Source organism: Hippopotamus amphibius, chromosome 9, assembly GCF_030028045.1.
Source record: "Hippopotamus amphibius kiboko isolate mHipAmp2 chromosome 9, mHipAmp2.hap2, whole genome shotgun sequence".
Lineage (NCBI taxonomy): Eukaryota > Metazoa > Chordata > Mammalia > Artiodactyla > Hippopotamidae > Hippopotamus > Hippopotamus amphibius.
In genome coordinates, this window is record NC_080194.1 from 44114276 (window position 1) to 44135111 (window position 20836).

General features: G+C 35.3%; 2 protein-coding genes across 2 annotated transcripts in view; one reads left to right on the forward strand and one right to left on the reverse strand.

Annotated features, from left to right (window-relative positions):
• The window catches only part of PGM2L1 (phosphoglucomutase 2 like 1), a 55207-nt gene that overhangs the window by 11283 nt on the left and 23088 nt on the right, over positions 1 to 20836 (reverse strand). Inside the window, exons 2-6 of the mRNA XM_057750369.1 lie at positions 14458 to 14625; positions 11159 to 11265; positions 10351 to 10435; positions 6667 to 6750; positions 739 to 932 (exon numbers count right to left, since the gene is read on the reverse strand). Coding sequence (XP_057606352.1) covers positions 739 to 932; positions 6667 to 6750; positions 10351 to 10435; positions 11159 to 11265; positions 14458 to 14625 — 638 coding nt within the window. The remainder of the gene's footprint in view (positions 1 to 738; positions 933 to 6666; positions 6751 to 10350; positions 10436 to 11158; positions 11266 to 14457; positions 14626 to 20836) is intronic.
• LOC130860149 (nucleolysin TIAR-like) lies at positions 11392 to 14173 on the forward strand. The gene is made up of 2 exons (XM_057748014.1): positions 11392 to 11432; positions 13259 to 14173. The coding sequence occupies exons 1-2, from the start codon at positions 11392 to 11394 to the stop codon at positions 13980 to 13982; spliced, it is 765 nt and encodes a 254-aa protein (XP_057603997.1). The 3' UTR covers positions 13983 to 14173.

The window sequence follows — 20836 nt, forward strand, 5'->3', positions numbered from 1 at the left end:
TGATATTTTCTAAAAACAGTGTTAGATATTTATGGAATAGTTATAGAAATATGGAAATAGGTAAGGAAAAGTAAAATTTTAGAGGAAATTTCCTTATCTTATATAGAGTGAATACATCTATTCAGTTATAATTTTTAACAGCTTTATTGAGAGGTAATTAATATACTATAAACTCATCCATCCAAAGTATACAATTCAATGGCTTTCACTATATTCACAGTTGTTCAACCATTATCATAAAATTGATTACCATAATCAATTTTAGAACATTCTCATTACCCACCAAAAAACTCCATATTCCATAGACACCACACCCTAATCCTCCCATTTTCCTCAGCCATAGGTAACCACTAATACATTTTCTGTTTCTATCTCTATAAATTTACCTACACTGGGCATTTCATATCAATGTAACCATACAATATGTGGTCCTTTGTGACTGGCTTCCTTCACTTAGCCTATTTTTAAAGTTTATCCATGTTGTAGTATGCAACAGTACTTCATTTCTTTTTCCTGCTGAATAATATTTCATTGTATGGATATACTACATTTTATTTATCCATTCATCAGTTGATGAGTATTTGAATGGGTTATTTCTATTTTATGACTATTATGAATAGTAGTATTTAGCTATAATTTTAATATAATGAATAGCCAACACATTTTAATCCCTATTTCTTTCTCTTATGTGTTAGTCTTATGCTAAGGTAATATTATCCTACATTGCCACTCGGATACCTATAAAAACAGATCTTTTTCAGATCTTCCATGTATCTTCTACAGATGTCCTGCAGAGGATCTCTCTTCAGCGGGCTGGTATCCACTAAATTATCATTCCAGGAACCATTCCAGGGTTCCACACATTCTTCTATACATTTCAGAATTTCTTTGTCATGAGGAGATGTGATCTGAGCACCATTTTCCCAATAAACCTAGATGACAGGTAAACACAGGCATAATTTTGAAATATTGGCCATATGTTTTCTCAGTTAGAGATATTTAACTTTAAAAAGAAGCATACTAAACTAATCAAGTAGAAAATGTCAACACTGCACTAACTGAATAAATACCCAAGGATATTGATGGTAGTGATTCCATAGGGACTTTTCAATAAAATGATCCTGTATTACTTTCTCATTTAGAAGTATACTTTAATAAAAATACAAGTAAAATATAATCAGGGCATCATTACGACAATGTTAAAATGTGCATATACCATAATGTCTAATCATAATCTTAGATCTATAACTATATACTAAAGAAGATCTAAGAAACCATGGAATAGCCATAAAACTTGATCCTATGAAATTTTAGCATTATAAAATGGTCCTGTTATATGATAAAGAATACATTTTCAGCTATAAATTAAAGTAGAATTTGTCACACCCAATAAAGTCTATTCCAGGGAAGACAATTAACATGCTAATTATTTCATACACATTTCAGTATATATATTTTCAGTATTTAATGAAAATACATTTCATTAAGTTGTCAGCTCATCAAGTAGCCTGATCAACAAGACATGAGGAACAGTTAGCAAAAAAAGTAAGAAAACTTATTTCTATAATTCACAGGATCTCAAAGTTAGAAGGGACTCTGCTTAGAGAATATACCAACTTCTCCCATGTATTTGACATGAATCCCTTCTACTGCATCCTGAATGAAGGAAAGAAGAATACTTTTGAATATATACTAAGTACTAAACTCTATGCCAAGCAATATGGTAGACTAGATGACCTAAAAACTCTCACTCTATAAACACCTCAAAATGCTACATAAAGTAGGAAAAGTATTACCTAAAATGCATAGCTTAGTTCACAAGAAAGAAAGGGAAAACTCCAGGGAGTGGGAAAAAAGGAAAGAATGGAAAACCAGAGTGATATAGCTGTGGGCTGATGCTGTGGCCACCTGGAGTTTGGGAACTGTTCATTTATCCCGCTCTTGAGTTTTAATGCCCACATGAAAGGTAGGAAATTGGAACTGAGATGCCCCTCTTAGTGGAAATGTAGAACAGAAAAAGTTTTGCCCACTATTATTGAAAGATGATGAGGAAGAATGTCTGTTTCTTAAGTTCTGGGTGATTAAAAAATTTCAAATCTGAGATCTAAATTAATACAGAAATTGCTCCCAGTCAGTGAAACTCCTGAGGTTCCTACAGAAATTTTTTTTTTAATTTATTTATTTATTATTTTTTGGGGGTACACCAAGTTCAATCATCTGTCCTACAGAAATTTAAAAAACAAAACCAAAAATTGCTTTGAAGGAATGCTCCCACATTCCAAGCAACCAACAAGATTCTGTCCATAGGCCTTAAAGCTTTTCATGAAAATTTATATAACATGAGAAAAAAACATCTTGGCCTTTCTCCCTACCTTTCTTCTTGCCTTGTATGTGAATGTGATGCCTAGAGGTACAGCAACACTCACATAATGGTCTTGTTTGAAGAAAAGGCCAAAAAAACTGCAGACATGCCAAGCCCGACAACACTGAGCTACAGAACCATGCTTGTCATGTGAGAAAAATAAACTCCTATCAGCTTAAGCCACTTTTGTGGGTTTTCTGAACCTGCAACAGAAAGTATCCCTACCTGATTTAGTAACAGAAAAATCCATGCAACAAAATATACCCAGGAATAAACTTAAAAAGAAATGTAAAAGATAAAAAATCTTTAAAATGTTATTGAAGGGTCTAAAAGAAGTCTTGCAAGAATAGAAAGATACATTCTGTTCTTGAATAGACTCAATAATATTACAAAAATATTGAAGCTCCCTAAATTAATGTACAAGTGAAATATGATACCAATAAAATGCCAAAATAATTTTTCCGGATGGAAAAAACTACCATATACCATGCATGGAAAAATATCATAAATAAAGTCAAAAGGCAAATGATAATATGGGGGGAAAATATCTGAAAAACAGATGACCAAGAGCTACTCTGGAGTTCCCACAAATCAACAAGGAAAAGAGCAACTACCCAAGACAAAAAAGGGCAAACCCTTTAACAGAGTTTTCAGGAAAGGGAACGCAAATATCTTATAAATGCATGAAAAGATGGTCAACCTCACTCATAAGACAGGTACAGATAAAACATAACATTTCCACATATCTGACTGGCAAAGATGAAAAAGTGTGATAATACAATAATGGATGGTGTGGGATAAAGACCCTCCTATATTGTTGGTGAGAGTATCAATTGGAACAACAACCTTGAATAGAGAATGACAAATTTTATTTCTTAGTCCCTTTGACTCAAAAGTTTCACATCTAGAAATTTATTTTATAGCTCAGCAAGGCCACAGAAATATAATGTAAGCCACAATGCAAGTCACATATTTTACATTCTTTTTGTATTAAGTCTTTCAAGTCTGGTGTATATTTTACACTTACAGCACATCTCAATTCAGACTAGTCATATTGTAAGTGTTCAATAGCCATAGGTGACTGGTGGCTATCAGACTGGACAGTGCAGCTATAGATGATAAGAACAAAAACAATAGATAACATTTATTATTTATCAGAGCCAGACACTATACTAAGCATTTTTCATACACTATCTCCCTTAATCCTTACTCTCACCCTGTGATGCTGGTTCTGTTATTATTCTCAGTTTGCAGATGGAGAAACTAAAGCACAGAGAAATTAAGTAACGTGCCTTAGGTTACAAAGCTTCGGAGTGACAGAGATACGTTTCAAACTCACCCCATAATACTCTTAACCACTATTCCATACTGACTCTAGAAATCTACTTGTGCATATGAACAAAGATATATGCAGAATAACATTCACTGCAGCACTGTTTGTAAGCAGCAGAAGGTCAGAAGCAAAGGAAATATTCATCAACAGAGGACTGGTTAAATAAATTAGGACTCATCTATACAGGTTTTTAAAGATGAATGAGACAAACCTATCTATCTATAGATCAACTGATGTAGAGAATGATCTCTAAGGCTGTTTCACACTGTTGTGTGAAAAAACCAAGCTGCGGAACACTATATATAGTGCCCTGCCATTTATGTGGGAAAAAAAAGAGGGAGTGACCAACACATGATTGGTCATGATTATACATGCATAGACTATCTCTAGAAGGAAACTAAAACCAGAAACAGTATTTGCTTTTGAAAAGGGATACTAGGGGGAAGGGGTAAGAGAAATACTCTTTATTGCTTAACTTTTTACACTGTTTAACTTTTATAGGTTTTACCTTGTGCTTATATTGAATACTTTAAGAAAACAAATCTTTGAGAGCCTACTATGTGACAAGCATGTTCAATAGCAGTAAATATCAAAACAGACGAAGTCCCTCCACCCATGAGCTTATACTGGAGAATGGGGTCGGGAGAGTCAAACAAACAAGTCAATAAACAAACAAGATAATTCATCATAAAGAAAGCAGTAATTACAGATAGTGATAAGTTTTGTGAAGGAAATAAACAAGATGAAGAGAAGGTCACTGAGGGAAGCCACTTCAGATAAGGTGGTGGCCGGGGAACATCTCTTCAAGGAAACATCTGGGCAGGAACCTGAAGGATGAAAATAAGCAAGTCGGCAAAATTTAGGGAAGAGCAATCCAAGCAGAGGAACAAACAAAAGGCTCAGAGTGGGGAAAAGGGCGTGGTAAACTGGAGGAATTGGAAGAACAGAAAGGAGCCACAGCGCCTGGGACATAGTGAGCACATGAGAGGAATGAATGAAACAAGGTGGAACAGGCAGGCAGCAGATAGAGTCCTGTAAGCCCCAAGGTAAACAGTTTGGGTTTAGCAGGAAAGTTAACATGATCTGTTTATATCTGAAAAGATCAGGACTTCCTAGGTGGCGCAGTGGGTAAGAATCCGCCTGCCAATGCAGGGGACATGGGTTCAATCCCTGCCCCAGGAAGATACCACATGCTGTGGAGCAACTAAGCTCGTGCACCACAACTATTGAGCCTGCACTCTAGAGCCTGTGAGCCACAACTATTGAGCCCATGTGCCGCAACTACTGAAGCCCACGTGCCTAGAGCCCGTGCTCTACAACAAGAGAGGCCACTGAAATGAGAAGCCCACGCACCACAACGAAGAGTAGCCCCCGCTTGCCGCAACTAGAGAAAGCCCCTGTGCAGCAACGAAGACCCAACACAGCCAATAAACCAAATAAATAAATAAATTTATATTAAAAAAAAAGATCATCTGGCTGCTTGGTGGAGAATGGACTGCAGGGGAGAAAAATGGAAGCAGGGAAGAGACCAGCTAAGACGCTGTAGTTCAGGCAAAGACAACAATGCTTTAGAACGGTGGAGGTAGAAGGTACCGGCAGAAGTAAACACATTCTACATATATTTGGATGTACAATTTGTAGAACCCGTTAGTAAATTAAATGTCAGGAGTAATCAAGAATGAATTTTGGCTTTTTTTGTTTGGGTGGGTGGTAGTGTGAATGTACAGAGATGGATAAGACTGGGGGAGGAACACATCTGGGTGTGTGTGTGGCAGGTTTTGGGGGAATCAAGACCGCTGTTTCAGAGACACTAATTTTGAGATGTCTGTTAGGCATCCCAACAGATATCAAGGTAGCTGCTGGATTCAGGAGTCTGATGCTCAGAGAAGAGATCTGGATTCTTAGCTCTCTTTGACAGTTGGCCTCTCCCTCCTTGCAACTCTCTTACTCCTTTGGTTTTTACAATACCAATCTCTTCCAGTCTTTGTCCTATCTCCAGCTCCTCTTCTTTCTCCCTTCACTTGAAGCTGATATTCCCTAGGGATCCATTCTTGACCACTTTTTCTAACCTACACTGTCTCTGGGCTGCTCAACCTAATAAAGAACTTCCAAATAGTCTTACATGTTCTAATATAATATGTACGGTAATCCCCAAATCTGTAACTTCAGCGCAGATTCTCCCCTGAGCAACAGATCTACATATTCAACTGCCTACAGCTCGTTGCTGCCTGGTTGACCCACAAACCCCTCAAACTTAATTATGTCCAAAACTAATTAATTATGCTTCTTCCCTGCCTCTATAAATGGTAACACTACCCACTTAGCTGGCCAGAGCCAAAATCATAGATTAGTACTGAATATTCTTTTCCCCAGTAAAAGAGAGCTCAGTGTGCTTGGAGTCTCCTTACACAAGATGAAAAAAAGAATATAAGATCATGGACTCATCAACCAGGAGCCCCAAACACTGGTTCGATACTGTGCCACATCTTCTGTTTGCCCCTCCAGAGCCACTCTTCACCTTCCCCACCCTGCTTTCTGCCATGAAGCTGACACATCAAATAGATCCTATGGCCAACAGGGAGTCCCAGCAGAAGGTTGGATGGAGAGGAGAATGAGGTGAGGTACTATTCCTCCGGCTCTCTCCCTTCAAACTCCCATTCATTCTTCAAGTTCTTGGTACAAAATGACTTTAAAATGGTAGAGAGGGTGGATTTGGGATTGGTTGGGGAAATCAAAGGCAATACGATATCAGAAGTAAAAAGACCACGGACGAGACGTTTGTTATAGTACATATTGAAATGTAATAAGGGCCATTAGGGATACACTTTCTTTGAGGGGCAGCCTCAATGTTTTTATCTTTCTGTTCCCAATGTCTAACCCTGCTCCCCATTGTAGAAAATATACTCAGCGTACACTATTTAAATAAAATAAGAACTAGGAAATAACCACAGATGAGGAGTCCAAGGTTTACCTTGTATCCATTGTCTTCTTTGCGGTTGTGAGACGCAGTAATCATCACACCTGCAACTGCTTTGAGCTCCTGGACTGCATACGGCTAAAAAAACAATAACACGGTAATTCTATTTTGTTTCCTAGCTACTCATACAGTTGAGGTAAGAATAACTTTGATTAAATAACTGGAAAAGACATTAAGATATAAATAGCCTAAAACCTCAATAATCAACTCCAGGTTCATTGGGTGGGATATAACCAAAGCCACCTAACTATTAGGTCATCAATAACCATCTAACTGTTACACTGAATGGTTTCCCCCCCAGTCTCATTTAACTTAGTCCTATAATTATTTTGTTCATTTAACAAATATTTAACAAACACCTATTATATGCCAGATACTCCACCAGACTCTGGAGTATATTCATAAAATATTAGACCTGGAAGTAAATTTAGAAATCATCTAATGTATCATATTTTACATATTTTACACACTGTATACTGTTTATCCAATATTATATAATCATAAGGGAGAATATATAAGAGTAGGACATAGGTCTCTTGCCTTCCAATTTGAAGATCTTTACATATACACTGTGGCCTCTATAGCATATAAAGGTCAATCTACCATCTCTCCCAAAGTTAATTCCCAGGTTGAATTTCCCTTTTTCTTTGCAGTTATTATTTATTTGCCTAAGATGTTCCCCCTACTCCATCTCCTATCACATCCAACTTCTCTCCTCCTGGCCATGGGCAGAGGGTGGGTGGTGTGTGGACACATGACCCTGATCTGACTAAAGTAACCTATTCCCTTGATGATTTAACTCAGAGACTGGCTTATAACCCAGGCCTGGTCAGAATCTTTCTCTAAGATGTTTCTGTTGTAGGCAGTCAAGGAAAACTGCCTTTTGACTCAAAGACATGGTGATAAATAAACGGTGCTAAAAATAACTTCCCTAGCAGCTAGAGCAAATCTACCTGCAATAAGAGAGGAAGACCAACACACAGTTACAGCTGGAAATGGTAATCCAGTAACAGACTCCTACAGAAATGTTTTACATTTCTGGGCCCTCCCTGGTTTCTGTCATGTTATTAGAGCTGTTTAGAAATTCCTTCAGTTCTTTTTGAGCCACTCCGTATATTCCTAATAAACCACTGGTAACAGTTTATAGAGACATTATCTAATCACCAACCATTTGGTAAAACTTGTCCACAAAATCATGTGACTCTGGCATTTTTATTTTGATATTAATAAAAATCAATTTAATTTCTTTAGTGGTTATCGGTCTATTCAGGTTTTCTATTTATTATCAGTTTTAATGTATTATTCTAGAAAATCAGCCAATTCTCCTAAGTTTCACATTTTTTTGCATCATGTTGTTCAAAATATTGTGATTTTCTTAATCACTATGTATTTATTATGCACTCTTTTACTTTGTCTCTTCTCTTTTTCTTCAGCACTTTTCCCAAAAGGTTTGTCTATTTTATTATTTATCTCTTCAGAGAGCCAACTCTTGCTTTTGTTGATACCCTCTTTTCATTTCTATTTAATTGATTTTTCCTCTTATCTTTTTTTTAAAGCTCTTTATTGGAATATAATTGCTTTACACTCTTGTACCAGTTTTTGAGGTACACCAAAGTGATTCAGCTGTATTTATACATTTATCTCCATATCCCCTCCCTCCCATGACTCCCTCCCACCCTCCCTGTCCTGGCCCTCTAAGGCATCACGCATCATTCTTCATATCTTTATTATTTATTTTATTTTATTTTATTTTATTTGGATTTATTCTGTTTTGGTTATTACATACTAAGTTAAAGTCTTAGCTCATTATTTAAAAATTTTTTTCCTGATATATTCATTAAGACTATAAATTTCCCTTTAAGTAGGGCTTTAGCTATATCCCATAGTTTTTGCTATTTATTGTTTTCACTGTTGCTCAGTTTTAAATACAGACAATCCTTGTTTTGCAAAGTTCCAATATACATGAATTTCTGATACCATATTAACTAAAATACACCATGCTCAAATTTCAGTTACCTATACCGTGAGTAACTGCATCAAGTATAAACTTGGCTGCTAGCTCTTCAGTCCAAAATAACTATGTATATAAAAGATCCATCATGATTAGTGACCAATCATGTCACTCTGTTAAACTCTGTCAGTGATTCGTCACTGTGCATCTGTTAGTCAGCTCTTGCACAGACAGCAAAGCATGTAGCTGTGTTGCCTCCTTATCTCCCAGTGATAAACCCATGTGACAGTTTTGCAAAAATGGATAACTGAAAAAAAGAACTAGCCAACAAAGATGAAAATGCAGCAAAGAAACAAAAAGTGAAAATGGTGGAAGTGAAATTTGAATTGACCATAAATGGAGTTACAGAAAAAATAACTGGGAATGTTGACACTGCTCTCATTCAAGAGACTCTAGATATGCAACCAGACCAGCATAGTGAAGGTGAATGTATGGATATAAATGAAGGATGTGGTTGTGATGAAAAGGATGAAGCTATTCCAGAGGAAGTGATACTGGCAAAAAAAATGAATTCTCAGAGACATTTAATGACATTGCAAGTACAAAAAATAGGGACTTCCAGTGGTTAGGACTCCACGCTTTCACTACCCAGGGCCCAGGTTCAATCCCTGGTTGGGGAACTAAGATCCCACAAGCAGTGTGGCACAGCCAAAAAAAAGAAGGAAAGAAAGCACAAAAGATAAAATGTGGGAAGCTGATCCAGACTTAGAAAGGAGTGTGATAATTCACCAAGGCACAGAAAAGATGCTCGCTCATATTGTTATGTTATATGACAGGAAGCAAGCACTGTTCACAGTCTTGATTCATTTTTTTTACAAAGAAATAAAACACTGAAGTTTTTATCATTCCTAATGTTTTAAATTACAGAGTAGCAAATAAATATTAGTTTATTACTTTTTTCTTTTCTCTGTACATTTTTAACCAACAGAAAGGGTATATTTAAGGTTTTGACAAAAATTTTAAAGGTCAGAGAACAATTGCAATTTTCGCCATTGATAATTAACATTGCTTTGCATGGTTTTAGCTTACACAGTTTATCTTTACAGTCCTGCACTACCATGTAAAGCAAGCATGGGTATAGTGTCTAATCTTCATTATATCTTCCTTAATCCATAAATTACTTACAAATGTGTTTTTTAAATTCCAAATGTATGGGCATTTGTGAGTTTCTTTATTTTAAATCTTATTCCATTGGGGTCCAGGGCTATGGTTTAATACGGAATTCTCTGGTATTTGTGAGATTAGTTTTGTGATCCTATTTGGTAAGAATGAGTACCCTGCCATCACTGAACACAGGGTTTATACACATACACACACACACACACACACACACACACACACACACATGCGTGCGCGCAATCAAGAATGGTAATTGTGGGTTTAAATCTATTCTTAGTAATTTTTGCCTGCCTGATAAATCAGTTTCTGAAAGAAGAGTATTAACATATCCCATTGCGACTGCGGATCTGTCAAATTCTTAGGTGGTTCAACACATGCTTGTTGAATGAAATAAATTCAGAGCAAAATTTGTTTTCTTTAGGTTCTTCATATCATTTAATACAGAACTATATACATGACAAAGATATGAATCCTGGTTGATTTAAGAAATCTTTTCAAGAGCCACCTTTTCAATCTTTCCCATACGATCAATAATACAACACACTTACTACAAAAGGTGTAGGAACATATCTTGAAAAAAGGTACACAGGAACATCTTTGGCCAGTAAGACTGCAGCAGTGAGTTTAGCAAGCCTGAAAAAAACATAGAGATTTCACGTGGTCCTTAGCTTTACATACTTTTTGAAAACCAACCTCCCACAAAATCAATGTATTACAATTATTCTGAATATATAGTAGCCTAATACAACCAATTCTTATAATCACTAGTTATTTAAGCTCCATGCTTCAACTTTAAAATGTTAAATAAATAAGATTTTTTTAAAGGAGTTTAACAAGGAACAGAGTTGACATTTTAATTTCTTCCTTTTTCCTAATTCATCTTTTGATGGCTCTTTTACTAATAAATAAAACATGCAAAAGGCAAAAAAAATGGAAGAAAGTGAAATCAGAGACTTTGATAAACACAATATGCCTATTTATCCCCTGAAAAAAAAAGAATCACTATATCATGACTATCTATGTGTGAAAATATCCTAAAACTAATCAAATAGGACTATAATGAGAGAATACAGGTGACATAACACTCCTACCCAGTGCCTCTGCCAAAATATTAAAATCATAAAATAATCTACGTCATTCTAAATACTAACTCTAAACACTTTAAAATTTACTCCTTTCTGTAAAAACCAAAGGTTATCTTTGAAATGCTTCTATTTCAGCTCTAAAATAAACATTAGCATGTGATCACATTTTTTTGGACAGCTTCCTGTTTCTGAAATCCTACTACTTGGCATAAATTTTTTTTTAAGGTTTTATTCCAATCCAGCTTAATCTTTAAAATAATTAACACTGTACCTCTGGCTGCTGCAGCTGCTAGTTACTTGACCCCGGGTGTCATACCCAACGACAAAACCTCTTTGCTTGAAGTCTGAGAAACATCTCTCAAGGTATTTGTACATCCCCTGCAGCAGATAAACACAAAAGATTGGTTCCTAATGCCTGTATGTTCGACGACTTAAAGTCTATTCTTTTTTATGTGCGGTGTGCAGCTTACTGGCTCTCAGGGAACTGGCTTCCTCCTTTTGCCCATGATTACTAGTGTGAAAACACCAATGTTCAGTCCTCAAATGTGAGATGACAAACACCTATTTCCTGGAGTTTCAGACACATTTAATTCCACAGCTATCAATTAAGTAACTGTTAAATCCAATATGATAGAGAAAATATTAGGGGAAAAAAGATGGGACATGAGAGTCAGTATGCTACCAAAAAAAAAAACTTGTTAGAAGAGCTGAAAGAAATTGTTTTTTGCCTTTAGGCTTTAGGAAACAAAAGTTTGACCATTTCAGGCCTTGCTAAATCACAAGATTGAAGCTAACCAAAAGATCTGACCTATTTATGACACAAACATTTTAAATCAGCAACATAAACCTTCATTAGAACATTTCTTAAGATGGCTGATCCCATTCCTTGGTGTTAAAATCTCACAGAAAGAAAATCTCAGAAACAAGGAAAATTTGCAGTCGGGTGACAAAAAAATGAAATGAAGTATTTAATATTGAAAATATCACACTAATAAGCCAAAACCATTTAACTATCTTATGAATGACTTGCTAACTTTAATAAACACTTTCATCTATAAAAATAGCACTTCATATTGACACAGTCCTTTAAAAACTACTTTCTCAAATGTTGCTACATTTAATCCTCACAACAACCCCCAAAAGAAAGAAATGCAGATACCAGTTCTATTTTTGTCTCTGTCTTTCAACATCTCTTCCAAAACAGAAGAAACAAAATAAGACTGAAGCTCCATTTAATGACTTGCCCAAAGCCATTCATTCAACTAAAACTGTGTTATACTGATTTACTGAAGACCTACTATATGGCAGGCGCTGCTAACTATGTGGCAGCAACAAATGAGACCCCAGTGACTCCCGGACCCTTCTTTCACAGTTCTTTCAAGTATAATTATTCTTCCCAATCTACTCCCTATAAGTGAGAGTGTAGGTGTGCGCACGTGTGTGTGCATGCGCTCAAGCAAATGCGTGCAATACAACTGACTAGTTTCACCAACTCATTTATTTCTAATGATGATACTATCCTAAAACCTCACAGAATCTCATTCTCTGGTGTAAAAAATCCATCTTATTTTATCCCTCTGTACCTAGGCTCTGAAAAAAACCTAGGGTTTAAGAATCAGATTCCATCTGGCTTTTCCACTTCACATAATAGAATCTTAACTCCTGTAAAAACTTGCACTTCTGTGGAAACTGGTTTTCAAACACCTTCTCTACCCTTTTTCTAAAGTCAAGGAATCTTCGGTTAAATGAAAGCTTATGAAGAAACCCAACATATAAAAAAGATTGAACTGAAGCATTTCTGGACCAGGAAAAGTAAGGGGATGGGGGCAGGAGGTGGCAAGTATCCTTCAGTCATCCTCTGTTCCTGATCCCTTGCATTAGGCCCTGGATTTAGAGAACTCCCTCAGAATAAGGTTAAAGATGATTTACTGTTTGGCAGTATTGATTAGAGTTATATCTACTGAGTAATTCTCTAGTTCAGAACTACTTTTAGGATATGCTAAATGCATTTTGGCCTCAGAAGTGGAGTTCCTTGAAATAGTAACAATGATTCACTGGAAAAAGAAGTAATTTATTTCTAGAATAAGTTGCATAAAAATGGGGAGAAATAAAACAAATTGTATCTTATCAACACTGTCTTAACTCTCAAAATATTTGGAAAACCATGTTATGGGGAAATATTTTCAACTAAATTTTCCAAATATGCTGGTTAACCTTTATCAATGGCCATATGCCAAAATGAGTACTCACTTCTTTCTATCTAAATTTGTTTCTTTGTATTAAATGGAAATGTCAATATCCATTTCCTGGTTTCAAATGCAAAGTAATATTGTCAAGAAGTTGACCATGGCAACCAAAATAACTCAATAAGAAAGTCAGTCTGCTATGGCTTTGTATCTTTTTATAATAAACTGGATGCAGAAAATGCAACTGCGCATATGGGAGGTCAGTGGTTGGGTGGTCGTCAAATCAGAACCAATTGGGCCACACGTAAACCACCTGCACCTAAAAGTACACAAGAAAATAACACTAAGCAGTTGAGGTTTGAAGATGTAGTAAACCAGTCAAGTCCAAAAAATTGTACTGTGTACTGTGGAGGAATTGCTTCTGGATTAACAGATCAGCTTATGAGACAGACATTCTCACCATTTGGGCAAATTATGGAAATCAGAGTTTTTCCGGAGAAGGGCTATTCATTTGTCAGATTTTCTACCCATGAAAGTGCGGCCCATGCCATTGTTTCGGTGAATGGTACTACAATTGAAGGACATGTTGTTAAATGCTATTGGGGTAAAAAATCTCCTGATATGACTAAAAACTTCCAGCAGGTTGACTATAGTCAGTGGGGCCAGTGGAGCCAAGTTTATGGAAACCCACAGCAGTATGGACAGTATATGGCAAATGGGTGGCAAGTACCGCCTTATGGAGTATATGGGCAACCATGGAATCAGCAAGGATTTGGAGTAGATCAATCACCTTCAGCTGCTTGGATGGGTGGATTTGGTGCTCAGCCTCCCCAAGGACAAGCCCCTCCCCCTGTAATACCTCCTCCCAACCAGGCTGGATATGGCATGGCCAGTTACCAAACACAGTGAGCTGGGACTCTAAACAAAATGTAATTCATGATAGCTTCAATTTCCTTGTGACACTCTGAAGACATGAAAGTAGACATCGGAAAATGAAAATATTTATTTTAAAAATTGAAATGTTTGGAACCTTTAGCACAGCTTTGCTTTGGTGAAGGACACATGTCTTCTAGTTCTGCCTTTTTAAGTTTTTGTTCATGATGGATGTGAACATGATTTTTCTTTGTGTACAAAAACTAAAAAAAAGTCAATTAAGACAAAAAAAAAAAAAAGTCAGTCTGTGACTCTAAAGATACATAAATGACCTCTAAGATGAGTCTTGTGCAAGACCAAAGGTCAGAATTTATTCTAGATTTTTTACTTACAAGAGAGTATCTTGCTGGATATAAAGGTTTTTTTGATTTTGTTTTTTTTTTAGAAAAAAAATTTATAAAGCAAAATAATAGTGATAAAAAGTACACATATTATAATTCATAATACTAACCTGTGTTGATTGTATTACTGTAAGATCATTAATATAGGAAAATCCTGCCCCCATAGCAGAACGAAGTCCCGCAGTCCCAAAAGTCATTCGGCAACAAAGTCGATCTCGCAGCTCCTTGTTCATCCCATTCCTTAACAGATTTTCAATTTGCTCTTTTGTTTTGGGATTCTATAAAAAATATGTATTAAAATTTAATCAGAATCACAAATAGGGTCCTAATGTGAAGTCCTTCTGAGGAGCCAATAAATATTATTCATATATTACAAGGTTCTACATTCACTATAAATTTCACAGTGCTACTTATTAATATTAGTAAGTATAATAAAAACACCTGCCATTTACTGAGTCCCCAAAGAGGCCAGACCCTATTGAGGGTGATTTACATATCTCTAATTGTCATATTTTTAAAATAATATATTCAAGAATTTTTTTTAACAAATTGACAAACTTAAGAGCTATGGATCCAAAATAAACATCTTACTCAAAAATTACATCAATTAAAGTCTATGTTAAGTTTTAAAAGAAAATGGAAGCAATTAGTAAATGCCATCAAAACATGCCTACTAAATATTTCCTAAATATCTGTAATTCAAAATTACCAGATAAGCCTTACCACTCTTAAAAGTCACAGAAAACCGTTCAATTTATCTACAGCAAAAGTTGACCATAAAAAGGTTTTAAGTGTTAAATGTGGACTTGGGGACTTCCTAGGTGGCACAGTAGTTAAGAATCCGCCTGCCAATGCAGGGGACATAGGTTCAATCCCTGCCCCAGGAAGATACCACATGCCACGGAGTAACTAAGCCCATATGCCACAAATATTGAGCCTGCGCTCTAGAGCCTGTGAACCACAACTATTGAGCCCATGTGCCGCAACTACTGAAGCCTGCACACCTATAGCCCGTGCTCTGCAACAAGAGAAGCCACCGTAATGAGAAGCCCACCTGCACACCACAACGAAGAGTAGCCCTTGCTTGCCGCAACTAGAGAAAGCCCTAGAGAAAGCCTGTGTGCAGCAATGAAGACCCAAATAAATAACTTTATTTTTTTTTTAAATATGGACTTGGTTAAGAATGAGAATGAAAATTCACTCCAAACTTGGCTTGTGAAGCAAGACATGCCAACATCTTTATTTTAGGATTCGTATTTCATTAGCACATATTTCAACTTATTTTCATAAAGCTCAGGATGCCTATAACTGAAAACAGTGCTTCACAAATGAGTAGCAAGTTTTGAATAGAAATGCAATTATAATAAGAATAAAACTTAAATGGAATTTTCCAGTATGTTCTTTTTAGGAGAAAGAGTCATATAATAAGAAAATAAGGTAAACCATAACTTATCTCTTCCATACCATACATGGTATGGATTTAGTCCATACTAACTGCTTAGACTGTCTACATCTGCAGTCTATACAATGATAATGAATAGTCAGAGTGATAAACCAAGGCACCTGAAAGATGCTAAACATTAGAGTGTATTTGTACGTGTAAAGAAATAAAATCATATTACTACATAATTTAAACAAAAAGGTATTCTGCTGATAGTGGAAATTAAAGTTACCAGAGTACACGCCACAAACTAATGAGAAGCCATGGAAATTCTGATTAACTGAAATTGTTGTAATCTGCTTAAACTAGATGGATGTTAAAAAAAAAAAAAGTATGTGTATATATATATATGTGGAGAGAGAGAGAGTGCCTTGATTCAAGGAGTCTCTATTTCATCAATAGCACAAACTAACAAATATAGAGCCTATGTTAAAATATGAATAGCTATTAAAAGAAAAATTTAAACAATGAGATTATCTGGGCTACTATATATTATTTCAACGTCTAAGATACCACCAGATTTGGGACTTCCCTGGTGGCACAGTGGTTAAGAATCTGCCTGCCAATGCAGGGGACATGGGTTCGATCCCTGGTCCGGGAAGATCTCACATGCTGCAGAGCAGCTAAGCCCGGGCGCCACAACTACTGAGCCCACGTGCCTGGAGCCTGTGCTCTGCAAGAGAAGCCACCACAATGAGAAGGCTTTGCACTGCATTGAAGAGTAACCCCCACTTGCCACAACTAGAGAAAGCCTGCATGCAGCAACAAAGACCCAACACAACCAATAAATAAATAAAAAATTTTTTTTAAAAGATACCACCAGATTTGATACAGAGGTCAGACTTGGAGAAGGTTAACATTTAAAAATAGGTATAAGAAAGACAAAAATTGAAAAGACTGGAAAACTTCAGTACTATAGAGGGTACAAGGCAGTGTCATACACTTAGTTATACTGAAATTGGGATAGTCTTTTTAGAGTGAGTTTGCAGCAATTATCAATATTTAAACTGCATATGCCATTTGGCCCATAGATTTCTCTGTCCACAGTAATACCTTCACATGAACAACAGGATTAATTCATACAAGAATATTCACTGCAGTATCTTACTGGTAGTAGTATTATTACCATCATATTGATGACGAGATTAAGATTTATAGAGGCAGCCTTGTAACACTAAGCTTCCAATATGGAAGTCTAGACAGGAGTTGATCCAGGTTGGTCTGGCTCTAAAGCCTATACCATCTCACTATAAACAAAATAATTATGTAGGGCAGGTTAATAATGCTTCTAATAACAACTCCAGCTACAAAGCAAAAAATATTCCTATTTATTATAGTTATATAAATATAAAAATGATCCACCAGACATGAATGCTATTAGGTTACTGAGTACAATTCCTTAATATTTAATTGCACAACTACTAGAGTAGGGCCTAAAAATTCTATTTACTGTTATACATCACAGCCAGTTGTAACCTAATTTCTGGTTCTGAAAAAGCCTGTAAATTGGAGAAAAATAAAAATGGATAAAGAATCATGATGCATTAGAAATAAGCAAATTTTTACGGTAAAAAGAGCTAAGCAATTAGGTGACAGTCATTTGAAATCTAAAGTCAGATTTCCCTACTATTTCATAGCTAGACATTAAATTAGATGTTGATGTTACAAATATTTAAAAATACAACTAAAAGGCTATCTATGATTATCATATATTTTCCATTTGGATGATAAAATTACATCTGTATTTTATTGTTAAAATCTTCAAATAACCATGATTTTTATAAACTATAGTATATGAAGATTCCCAAGAATTACAAAATTATTTTAAAAATACAATTTCCACAAGGAACTAAGTTATATTAAATAAAAAGGAAAGCAAAGCAGACACGTATATAAGGTGTTTACATTTGTATAAAAAGAGGTATATGTATATTTATGTATAATTCCAGAAATACTCCATGCAAACATTAAGAGACTAAAAATAGTGATTATCTATGATAGGGAAATCAGGGGCAAACTCTGAGGTAGAAAGGATTTATTTTTATTGTACAGTCTTGGTTCTGTTGGGCTGCTTTTTGTTTGTATTACTTATTTTATGGTAAAAATTATATAGATATCCATGATGGCTGAGAAAAACTACTACCTATGTATGTACATGAATACTTTTTACCTCACAAACTACTCTCTTTTTCCTACCCACAGAAAGCTATTAATAAGATCTGAATCTATAAAACATATATTGGTGCTTTCTCAAATACAAATTATTGTTTTCATTCTAAATGTGCGCCCTTATTTACAATTCACTTATTACTTTAGAGTAACAAAAGCCTTATCAGCAAAAAAAGAAAATTATTCAACTGTAAAAAAAGAAAAAGCACCTCTAAAATTAAAATATAAGTCGGTAGGAAAGTTGATTTACACACTTTTTAGAAATGTACTTATTGACTTACTATATAAAATGAAAATTATTTAGAAAGTAAATATATCCAATCTGAACTAAATTTGCTCTTAGCCAGCATATTTTAGAATCCTAATAATTTTAGTACTCTAAAAAAGTAACCCTGCAGAAAATCCAAAGAGATTTTAGTGACTACTAGCATGTTGTATACTTCATCAGGAATAAAGCTGGTTGCTTGATATGAATCAGTAAGCTAAAGAATACAGAATTAAAGCCATGCATTATTTTCAAATTTTACCTGTATACCCCAAATTTTCCTTTATGTTCTAATCATATGGATTGCTTTATATGGCTGAAATGAAAAAAACTTTTTTTTTCCATAGTAACTCAAATATATCTAAAATTGCAAATCTGTAACACTTTTAAATGTTTCTGACGGAGATGGGTGTCTAAACAATAAATATCAGTTTTATATTAACTACAGAAAAAAATTAAAGTTTATTTCTAGACAGAAGTTAAAATAGGAAACTGCGATCTGAAAATCTGAAGCGTGAATGCAACTGACATTTACTTCTGAGGGTCAGCCAGCTTGGAGATCCAAGTATAGAGTCCTGAAGCAGAACATGTTTTTCAAACCAGATACTTCCGGACTGAGCAAATGCGAATATTTTCATTTCATGGCAGGCAGAGTTGGTGTGATTTGGGTCTGATGTAAGCTTTTTTCACAGCTATGAAAGTCTATAAGAGTTAGGTTTTTTAGAAGAGGCACTTCTATATATTTAAAGTGTTGCCTTTTTTGTAAATCAGTTATTTCATATTTTCTTTGAATTTGGGCCTTATGGACCTACACTATGGAAAAAAAACCTCCACATAGTATTATGTAAGAAGACACTTTCTTTTCTTCATTTCAGGCAAAATTTGAAAATAATGCATGGCTTTAATTCGGTATTCTTTAGCTTACTGATTCATATCAAGCAACCAGCTTTATTCCTGATGAAGTATACAACATGCTAGTAGTCACTAAAATAATGATAAAAACATCAGTCATTTTATTTCAAAACTTAAGGTTACATAAATAGTCTTTTTTTTAACTTATGGATTTTTTTTCTAACAAAGCACATACATTTAGCTGAAATGTACTGTTCAATGACATAGTCATATGTAAGTCTCTACTATGGTTTAAATAAAAAATATTACTCATATAAGGTAGTCAAAATAAAACATTTCAAATATTTGCTGTTTTTCCTTATATATTTTGATATATAATACCTTTCTTGACAAATGAAGAACCCAGCTGTTGGTCAACTAGCTAAGTAGGTCATTGCAGGGTAATGAAAAGACCACTGAACTATGATTCTAGGAAGCTTGGTCCTGATCTTGAGTCTGCAATTGGTTAGCTAGATAATCCTGAACAAGTCACTTAACTTCCTCCTAGACTTTAGATTGTAAGTAGAGTGTGACAAGTTTTGAGATTATCTTTTCAAGCTCTACAGTAAGAGATCATGTGAGGGACTGAATATACTAAAGGACTCCAGTCAGCTGCATCTATTACTAGCTTTATAACTTTGAGTAGGTAATTTTACTCTAGTATTCTCACTTGTAAGAAATAGGAATAATGTTCTGCTGTTCTTCCTGGGCACACAGCTAGAATATATTTTCCAGCCTCCCTCAGAGCTAAATGAGATCGTGTGACAGACTTCTGGTCAATGGATCTGAGTAGAAGAGGTGTGGCATCCAGGCCTAGCCCATTAAACATTCCCTTACCCCCAGCAATCCTCTCTTTCCCCATGTACCCACGACAGAGAGAGGGCTCCAAGGACTTACAGGAGTAGGTAGTATGTATCAAGATGGAATAAATGATGCACAGAGCAAAATTCCCCTCTACCTCCTACCTCACAAATACTCCCAACAAATTTTGGAGTATTTGTTATCACAGTTAACCTGCCCTGTTTAATATTAGCGTTCAGAGAGGAATACTCACATACCCCTCAAAACATTTTTCAGTGGTAGACTGAAAAAAATCACTTCACTTTCTGTTTGTATCTTCAGGGCTTATGCAGTATCCTGGCTAGGCTTACTCTTCCCATAATGTTGTTAAGTTTCTTTAATAGACTTAAGACTTAGAAGACTTCAGTTCTTTACTCAGTCTCTTCTATCAAATAAACTATGAGCCCTTGGACAGGTCACTTCTCTCTGAGGCTCATCAGTACAATTTAGCAGTTGGAATTTAATCTGAAAAGATTTCATTCTAGTATCTAGCTTTTCTATATGCATTTTTTTAAAGGAAGGAAAAGAAGAAGAAAGAAAAGATCCCTTTGCATTTTGATTGTTAGACTCACTATGGAATCTAGTCAACAGTTCAACCTCCTTATCACTCTCTATTTAATTTTTTCTCCAAGGAAGTTCATACATGGAAAATTTTTTGTCCAATAAAATACATCAATTTATAAATTTTTTTAAATCAAGGACAATTGCCAGTTGCTAAAAACTAAGTGTATCTTGAGTACTAACATACGTACTCCTAATTCCAATCAAAAGCAAAAAAACTTAGTATTTTAATTGGATTATAAACAGACACACATATAAGTTTCCTAAAGTGTTTTAAAAGGTTGACAATAAGTTAGGAATTTGAGGACCCCAGATTGGCAAT

Coding starts and splice junctions, on each gene's coding strand:
- LOC130860149 (XM_057748014.1), top strand. CDS start 11,392: ATGATTACTAGTGTGAAAACACCAATGTTCAGTCCTCAAAT. Junction 11,433..13,258: donor CCAATGTTCAGTCCTCAAAT/GTGAGATGACAA, acceptor TAACTCAATAAG/AAAGTCAGTCTGCTATGGCT.